Source organism: Lampetra fluviatilis, chromosome 53 (genome assembly GCF_964198595.1).
Source record: "Lampetra fluviatilis chromosome 53, kcLamFluv1.1, whole genome shotgun sequence".
NCBI classification, from domain to species: Eukaryota; Metazoa; Chordata; class Hyperoartia; order Petromyzontiformes; family Petromyzontidae; genus Lampetra; species Lampetra fluviatilis.
The window spans coordinates 7519014-7528440 of record NC_136327.1 but is presented as its reverse complement, the minus strand read 5'-3'; the positions used below and the strand labels follow the sequence as shown (position 1 = coordinate 7528440).

Sequence of the window (9427 nt, the reverse complement as noted above, 5' to 3'; positions counted from 1 at the left end):
AGAAGTCCCCCAACAGTGTCATTCGTCAGTAACAATGCTTGCGCGCGCGTGCGTGTGTGGCTAGGGTGGTGGGGGGGGGGCTTTCAAGGGAACACAATATATAATAGGCGACGTTTCAGGGAGTGGCCCTACTTCGTATCACATTGTTTGGTGAGGCCGCTAAACAGCCACAACAATCAACGCGTTCGTCAACAACGGCACTTAAAGGGAACACAAATATATCGTAGGCGACGCCATGTGCTGTGAAGAAGGGTCATTGCCCGAAACGTCATCAATAATATAGATTTGAAGGCCACGGTGTTGTTCTGAATGAATGCGTTGAGTTGTTTTGCGCTGTTAATTCGTGGATGTGCGCCGTTGTCACGAAATAAACGATTTTTTCCATGATACTTCAGACGATGAGAAGGCCCCGAAAATTCTACGCGAAACCCTCCCTGCCAGGTCTCCCCGAAGTGGCGGAATGATTTAAAATAAAAACAATTAAATTCCGCTCCGAGCGACTACCAGACCTGTCGGATCCCCTCCCTCCCCATCCCGCCCCCACAGCGAACGTCAATTTCATCCCAACCCCCCCTTAGAGGCGACGCAAAGAGGGCGCCGGAGAGACGCCGTGAACTTCGTGCCATTTGAGTCTAGATTTGAAGCTTTCGTGACTGCAAGGATTCCTATTCTTAGGTTTTTTCGGTAAAGTCACGTAGGTAAAAAAAATAAAATTAATAAAAGTAAAATAAAAATTAAATAAAAATCACGACGTTTCGGAGGCAACACAAGCCTCCGTTTTCAGGTGGAACCGTCACAGCACGATTGTTGCCTCCGAAACGTCGTGATTTTTATTTTATTAATTTTAAATGTTTTACCTACGTGACTTTACCGAAACACCCCAATAATATTTGTGCGCTTTGGTTCTTTCGGTAAAGTCACGTCGCAGGAACATTTACAGATCACGACGTTTTCGATCGCAACACAAGCAGCCGTCATCAGGTGAAAGAACCAAAGAGTATGGGTTCCTGCAGTCACGAAAGCTTCAAATAAAGCCGTGAACTTCGCTGAAGTTTGCTGTTGTGAGCCTCAAAGAGGTGACGGATTGCTGAGCGGCCTGGCCCATTTCGTGGTCGTCGGTCGATGGTAATGACGCAGTGGCGAGCCGAGAGGAGGGACACGACGGGCGAAAGGTCGTCCAGCCATCTCGGAGGACGACGAGGAGCGATTGCGAAATGAGCTCGCGTAGAGAGGCGGGTGGTGTTGTGGGGTGATATTGCTGCTTCGCTCGGGCCGCGAGAGGTGGTCGCCAGCTTGGGCGAGAAATATTCATCCCGCAGTGGATTGATCACGGCTGATGATAGTGGTGGTGATGATGATGATGCTGCTGATGATGATGATGCCGGTGATGATGATGATGATGATGGTGGTGGTGATGATGCTGCTGATGATGATGCCGGTGATGATGGTGGTGGTGGTGGTGGAGATGATAATGCTGCTGCTGATGATGATGATGGTGGTGATGATGCTGCTGATGATGATGCCGATGATGATGATGATGATGGTGGTGGTGGTGGTGATGATGATGGTAGTGGTGGTGCTGCTGCTGCTGATGATGATGATGCTGCTGATGATGATGCCGGTGATGATGATGATGGTGGTGGTGACGATGATGATGGTGGTGGTGATGATGCTGCTGCTGATGATGCCGGTGATGATGATGATGCCGGTGATGATGATGATGGTGGTGGTGACGATGATGATGGTGGTGGTGATGATGCTGCTGCTGATGATGCCGGTGATGATGATGATGCCGGTGATGATGATGATGGTGGTGGTGACGAATGGCCTCTTTGAGTTTGAATGTCTCCCGCTACAATTAGGGGGCGGCTTGCGCTCGCTGTCACTTGACCCAGCCCCTTAACCCCGGCCACGATCACTCGAGACGACCGTCCACACAGCGCCCCAGCCACGCGCGGCCACTCCGCGTTGCGCCGCGCGGACGTTGGCGAAGACGTTCCAAAGCTGAATTGGGAGCAGCTCCCATGTTCAATCCACTGCTGGATGAAGGGCTCTCTCTCTGTCTCTCTATCTCTGTTCAAGCCGCCGCCTATCACCACGGCCTTGCGGTGTAGCGATCTCTGCCCGGCATCAGCTGCACGGGAATCGATTGTGACGTTTTTTTTTCGATGTAAAGCTTTCGTGACTGCAGGGATTCACCTTCTTGGTGCTTTCGGTGAAGTCACGTAGAAGGGAAATAATAATATAATAAAAAATAAAACATAATAAAATGCAATTCTCACGACGTTTCGGCCACAACGCAAGCAGCCGTCCTCAAGTGTTAAATATACGCTGCCAAGCTTGGTGGTGTTCATTCAGACGCTGTCTTTCCGACAGACCTGTTCTTCACCTGAGGACGGCTGCTTGCGTTGTGGCCGAAACGTCGTGAGAAATGTATTTTATTAAGTTTTATTTTTTATTATTTCCCTTCTACATGACTTTACCGAAAGAACCAAGAAGATGTGACGTTTTTATTCTCATTATTTTATTGGAATTAATGGACAAGCATCGCAATGTGTGGCAGGACCCTCCTAGTAGCGCGTCTTGAGACTCAGTCAGGCTCCCCCGTACGCACACACAGTGTATGTGTGCGTGTGTGCATGGGCAGGGTTACTGGCGGTTGTTGCTGGACGGATCTCCCGCGCGACTGTTCGGGTCTAAGAGCAGCTCCCGGCACGTGGAGCGAAACGTCGGACATGCTGCCGAGCAATACACGGTGGCACAGGCCCGAAAACGCAGCACAACCATGAAAATCCACGCAGCTCTAAGATCGATAACTTCCGATAATACCGCATTCTCCGTATTATAAGACGCCCTAACCCCCTCCTGTATTTGAAAGCCAAAGTTAAGGCCACGTCTAATGATCCTGTAGGTCCGTGCGTGGAGGGGAGCGGTGGCGCAGTGGTTAGCGCGCTGCGCTCCAAACCCGGCGACCCGAGTTCTATTCCCACTCACAGGCAACACCAGCGACGGTCCTAGGCCTCCCCTAGGTCGACTCAGCCTCACATGAGTACCTGGTGCGGTGTGTAGTAAACATCGCCACTGGGGAGACAAAGGCGGTCGGGCGCGGTGCTGGCCTACCCACCCCCTCGTGTGCCGTTCCGGGCCTTCGTAGGTGCTACTCGCTAACACCACTTGCCCCAGCAGTCTGTCGAAGGCTTTTTTGTTAGCGTGACCACATTTGCGTAATTTGATCGACACACCGAGGGCACGTGGGCGAGAGGGGGGGGGTGGGTGGTGCGTCTTACTTTCCGGAGCGGCTTAGAGTCCGGGCAAGAACGACGGCCGCGTGCTTCGGGCGTTTGCGTGCGGACTGCAGCGCGTGTGGTTCGCCCCGGCCCCTCCGTCTGGGGGTTGTTCGCGGCTCGGGTCGTGGCGCGCGGTGGTTTTGGTGCACGGTGGCCTCGAGGCTTCATGGAGAGAGGGGGGGGGGGTGGTGACGATGACGGTGCCTTTACAATTGCGGCACCTAAACTCTGCGACCCTGTGCCCCTTCGGGGTGAGGAAATCATCTTCAAAATCTCGACGAACAAAAAGTACCTAAATATTGATTTAAAGCTTTCGTGACTGTAGGGATTCATATTCGTGGTTCTTTCGGTAAAGTCACGTAGAAGGGAAATAATAATATAAAAACGTACCTGTTGAAGAAGGTATATGTCTCTTTAGTTATTTCCAAACGTCTTTCTCACGTCTTCTTTACTTCGTTGTTGTTGTTAAATGATTTTCCGCCTTGCCACGCACAGCGCCCTGAGAGCGCTTGCTTGAGGGCGCTTAATGAATGTACATGATCACATTAACATCCCCATGATGCTGCTGCCCGCATCCACGCCGCCCTGTCCCCCTCCACCCGTAATGTTTACCACTGCCGCTGGTGGTGGCACACAAACAGCAGCAGCAACAACAACAACAACAACAAACAGCACTCAACACGTTCGTCAATAACAACAGTTGTGGCCTTAGAATGGAATAAAAATATGTATATGAATAAGGGTCATTGCCCGAAACGTCGCCCATAATATATTTTGTTCAGGACACGGCGTCGTTATTGACGAGTGTGTCGAGTTTTGTGTTGATTACTGTGCAGCAGCACCAACTAATTTGTTCAATGAGAATTCATCGATGACACATTCATAAATAACGCAATCGCCTCGCCTCCCTATCTCTCTATGCGATGTGAAGAAGGGCGACTGCCCGAAACGTCGCATATTTAAACAGATTTTTGTATGTATTTCAGTGTCATTGGCGAAAGGGTGTTGAGCTGTCTCGGTTGTTACTTTCTCCAGCGGTCAACTTGATGGATGTCTTTCTCCTCTGCTGCGCAAATCCAACTCTCAGTCCCCACTGATTGAAAACGTTCAGCTGCAGGGCCAAATTGGCACGCCGAGTTTTATGAACTGCACACACACGCACGTGTGATTATCGCGAGTATGTATTCCATCCATTTATCATCATCATCATGTATCGTCGTCGTTAATTTAGCCATCACAGATTCGCACCCATTGCTTCCACTCATCGATTTAATGAAAGCTCGTCTCCGCCAATTACATTCATACGTTTCACCGTTCGTTTAGCACGTAGGCTTTCGCGACCAATATTATTCATAATAACGTTTTTTCGGGTTAGATCGCGTTAGTTATAGCTGTGTCGTAATCCTCCACCACCCGACACGGCCAAACACCGTTGTTAATTCTCTATAAATTACTTTAATAATAATAATGTACGTGTATTGGTAATGCGCCTTTCACTGATGTCGCAAGGCGTCTTGTAAGAATACGGTTAAGGAAAGGCTAAGAGAGTACGAGACGCGACGTAGAATAAATTGACTTACGAAGATGTGTTTTTTAGACGACGCTTAGAAGTGTCCACATTATCAGATAAACGAATTTCAAACGGTAGCGAATTCCACAACAGAAGCGTAGACAGCGAACGAGAAGACATATATATCTCGTGTGTGTATATATGTAATAAATCAAGCTAATTATTGAAAGCGAAGTGAGATGACAATTGATTGAACAACGAAGCGAACGTGAGCCGTTTTTTTATTTTTTGCCGCGACGATGTTGATGAGTGGGAATCGCCCCGTCTCCCACTCGCCGAGAGAGCTGAGATGATGGGTAGGCGGAATATGCGAGAAGGTCGGTTATGCGAACATTTTTAAAATACATATATATATATAACGATGCCTTGCACTGGTCGGTTAATCGGGCGGATATGCGACGTTGTTCTGCGATTAGCACGTACGGTGTGACATAAGTTCAACATGCACGCGCGCGTTCTGCATTGAGCATGATGACGATGATGGCAGCCGATTGATTCCGGGAGGGCTGCAGTTCTCGTGATGCGACTATGAACGCAACTCTGACGCCACCGTCATCGTCATCGTCGGCTATGATCAATCCACTGCTGGATGAAAGCCTCCCCCCCCCCCCCACCCCCAAGTCGTTCCCATCAGTCACCATCCTGAGATGCAGCAATATCGTGCATCGCTCTCACGAACTGGCTCGTATTTAAAAGGAGCCGGGCACGCGTGAGTGCCGGCGACACGCGCGCACACGGCCACCCGAGTGAGAAGATGGGGGGTGGGGCTGGTGGGGTTAGTGCGTCTTATAATCCGGATAATGCGGCGAAATCAGAGGTCTAGCGGTGTCAGTGTCTGCGCGGGGCTTCGCGGCCGCGCTGCGTTTTCGGCAGCGTGTCCGACGTTTCGCTCCACGTGCCGAGAGCTGCTTTCGGACCCGCACACACGCGGGAGATCCGCATAGCGCAACCGCCAATAGCTCTGCCCACGCAGTCCTTCGCGTATCGCGTTCACCAAAGATAAAGAATACCCATATAGCCTAAGTAGACTGTTGGGGCAAGTGCTGTTTGCGAGCACCTATGAAGGCCCGGGACGGCACACGAGGGAGTGAGTGGCCCAGGACCACGCCCGACCGCCTTTGTCTTTCCCAGTAGCGATGTTTACGCACCAGGTACTCGTGTGAGGCTGAGTCGACCTAGGGGAGGCCCCGGACCGGTTCAGATAATCGTCGCTGATCTTGGCCGTGAGCGGGAATCGAACCCGTGTCACCGTGTTGGGAGCGCGCCGTGCTAACCGCTACACGTGGACGCTGTGTACACGGGCAGGTCACCGCTACACGTGCACACTGTGTACACGGGCAGGTCACCGCTACACGTGCACACTGTGTACACGGGCAGGTCACCGCTACACGTGGACACTGTGTACACGGGCAGGTCACCGCTACACGTACACACTGTGTGCACGGGCAGGTCACCGCTACACGTGGACACTGTGTACACGGGCAGGTCACCGCTACACGTGGACACTGTGTACACGTGCAGGTCACCGCTGCACGTGCACGCTGTGTACACGGGCAGGTCACCGCTACACGTGGACACTGTGTACACGTGCAGGTCACCGCTGCACGTGCACGCTGTGTACACGGGCAAGTCACCGCTACACGTGGACACTGTGTACACGGGCAGGTCACCGCTACACGTGCACACTGTGTACACGTGCAGGTCACCGCTACACGTGCACACTGTGTACACGGGCAGGTCACCGCTACACGTGGACACTGTGTACACGGGCAGGTCACCGCTACACGTGCACACTGTGTACACGGGCAGGTCACCGCTACACGTACACACTGTGTACACGGGCAGGTCACCGCTACACGTGGACACTGTGTACACGTGCAGGTCACCGCTGCACGTGGACACTGTGTACACGGGCAGGTCACCGCTACACGTGGACACTGTGTACACGGGCAGGTCACCGCTACACGTGGACACTGTGAGAGAGACAGGCCTTAATCCAGCGGTGAATTGACCATGGTTGATGACGACGAATGAATAATGATATCATCATCATCGTCGTCTTCATTACTTCTGTCAACATGAAAAGGCCAACGACGCGGATACATCTTCACCGGCCCCAGATGCGCGCCTCCCATTGGCACGGTTGGCTACGTACGGTGCGAAGGAAGTTCAACATACACACGAGACTGTACAACCTTCCCGAGGTCGACTCAGCTTCGGATGAGTGCCCGATGCGATGTACATATATACACCGTCGTGGTGAGTGCTGTTAGCGAGCACCTATTACACACTCACACGCATAAAAAAAAATTCATACACACACGTGGAGCGGTGGCGCTTCGGTTGGCTCACTTCACTATTAAACCCCTTTCGCGACCTGAGTTCGACTCCGAGCCACGGGCTAACGCCAGCGGCGCTGTGGTATATTTCGCAAGAGGCAGTCCTTTACCAGACTCGGCAAACTGCCCCGCTTGGTGAAGTATGCTCGTCAAAACAAACCGCGTTGACCAGCAGGGCCACGAGGAGTCCTTCATCGGCCGCGGTGATGACGGCGGAATTCGCGATGTCCTCGTTCGCGATATTCTCGCTCGCTAGCCGAACAAAGATAAAGATCACCCGTATAGCCTGGACAGCGAGCGCACATGAAGACCGGCGCGGTAACACGAATGGGGGAGGAAGGCCGTCTTTGTCTCGATGTTTAACACCATTGTCACCAGGCGCTCATTTGTGGCCGAGTCGACCTAGGAGAAATCCCAGGACCGGTTCGAATATCCCGATGTCCCTGTCATTGCTCGCGAGTGGGGACCGTAGCACAGTGCGCTAACCACCACCACCACCGCTCACCCACCACCACCACCACCGCTAGCACCAGCCACCACCACCACCGCTCACCCACCACCACCACCACCACCGCTATCACCCACCACCACCACCACCGCTATCACCCACCACCATCGCTAGCACAAACCACCACCGCTCACCCACCACCATCGCTATCACCAACCACCACCACCACCGCTCACCCACCACCACCACCGCTATCACCAACCACCACCACCGCTATCACCAACCACCAGCATACTCCAAACAACACCCAACCCTCCCTCACCTCCTATCTCCATCCCTATCCTCCTCGCCCTCTCCCCGTGCCTCTCCCTCCCCCCACCCTCCCTCTCCGCCTCCCTCCCTCCCTCCCCTCTCCGCCAACTAAACCCGACCTCGGCTGCCCAATGAACACCGCGCACACGAAGTGCTGGGGCCGTGAAGGCTGGGCGCGCTCTCGCATTGTGGCTCACAGCTCTCTCGCGGCTTGCCCCCTTGCCGCTGCTGCCGCTGCAGCTGCTGCTACTGCTGCTTCTGCCCCATCTTCAGCCTATCGCCCTGAGCGTCCCAAGACAGCAAGAGACAGCAAGAGAGAGGGACACGCGCGCGCACGCAGAGAGATCGAGAGTACGAGAGAGAGAGAGACACGCGCGCGCACGCAGAGAGATCGAGAGTACGAGAGAGAGAGAGTTGAAGAAGGGGTGTTGCATCTGCGGCTGCTGAGCGGAACGGCCGTGGTGGGTGCCGAGACGGAGTCGAATCGTGAAGGGAAATGCGGCAGCGGTCAGGAAACATCGCGTGAGTCAGCCCGGCTGCTCGCCTAACCACATACCCACACCTACCGAGCAAGCCGACCCAGCCGCCGACCTGCCAACGCACCTAAACCTCCTGCATCCACAAACCCACCCAGCTACCTATCGACCTACTCAACTCATCTTCCGGCAGATACAACATTCAACAACAGCAACAACAGCAGCAGCAGCAGTCACTCACAACAACCTTCACCAGCAGCATCAGCAACAACAACATTCGCACCCCTGCCCGCAGCCACCCAGTGGCGCGGTAGCTCCAGAGATGCATGGCAGGGTGCACTGTGCCTGGCACGCGGCTCGCATCATCGTCGCGTGAAGGAGGACTCTCCATCACCAGCATCACCGCCGCCGCCGCCTCTTCCTCCTCCTCCTCCTCGGCAGAGGAGATCGAGGCGGAGAGCTCGTTGGCCGTGGCGAGAAGAAACACGGCGAAGAAGACGAGGACATGGGTGATATGGGAGACAACTCCAAAAGTAAGTGGCGACCGACCCGCGTGTGGCGGAGCTAAGCTATGGTGGTCGCTCTCGTGGTGCTGGTGGTCGCTCTCGTGGTGGTGCTGGTGGTGCTGGTGGTGGTGGTGGTGGTGGAGGAGCTAAGCTATGGGGGTCGCTCTCGTGGTGGTGCTGGTGGTGCTGGTGGTGCTGGTGATGGTGGTGATGGTGGTTGTGGTGATGGTGGTGGTGATGGTGGTTGTGGTGATGGTGATGGTGGAGGAGCTAAGCTATAGTGGTCGCTCTCGTGGTGGTGCTGGTGGTGGTGGTCGCTCTCGTGGTGGTGCTGGTGGTGCTGGTGGTGCTGGTGGTGCTGGTGGTGCTGGTGGTGCTGGTGGTGGTGGTGGTGATGGTGGTTGTGGTGGTGGTGGTGGTGGTGGAGGAGCTAAGCTATGGGGGTCGCTCTCGTGGTGCTGCTGGTGGTGCTGGTGGTGCTGGTGGTGC

At 53.9% G+C, this 9427-nt stretch overlaps 1 protein-coding gene across 2 annotated transcripts in view; it reads left to right on the top strand.

Annotated features, from left to right (window-relative positions):
- Positions 1 to 8132: 8132 nt before the first annotated feature.
- LOC144949190 (insulin gene enhancer protein ISL-1-like) overlaps positions 8133 to 9427 on the top strand; it is a 45424-nt gene continuing 44129 nt past the window's right edge. The window contains exon 1 of one of the 2 annotated variants that reach the window (XM_078879079.1): positions 8133 to 8965. In XM_078879079.1, coding sequence (XP_078735205.1) covers positions 8759 to 8965 — 207 coding nt within the window. In that variant the 5' untranslated portion in view covers positions 8133 to 8758. The remainder of the gene's footprint in view (positions 8966 to 9427) is intronic. The other variant, XM_078879080.1, reaches the window with a different exon arrangement.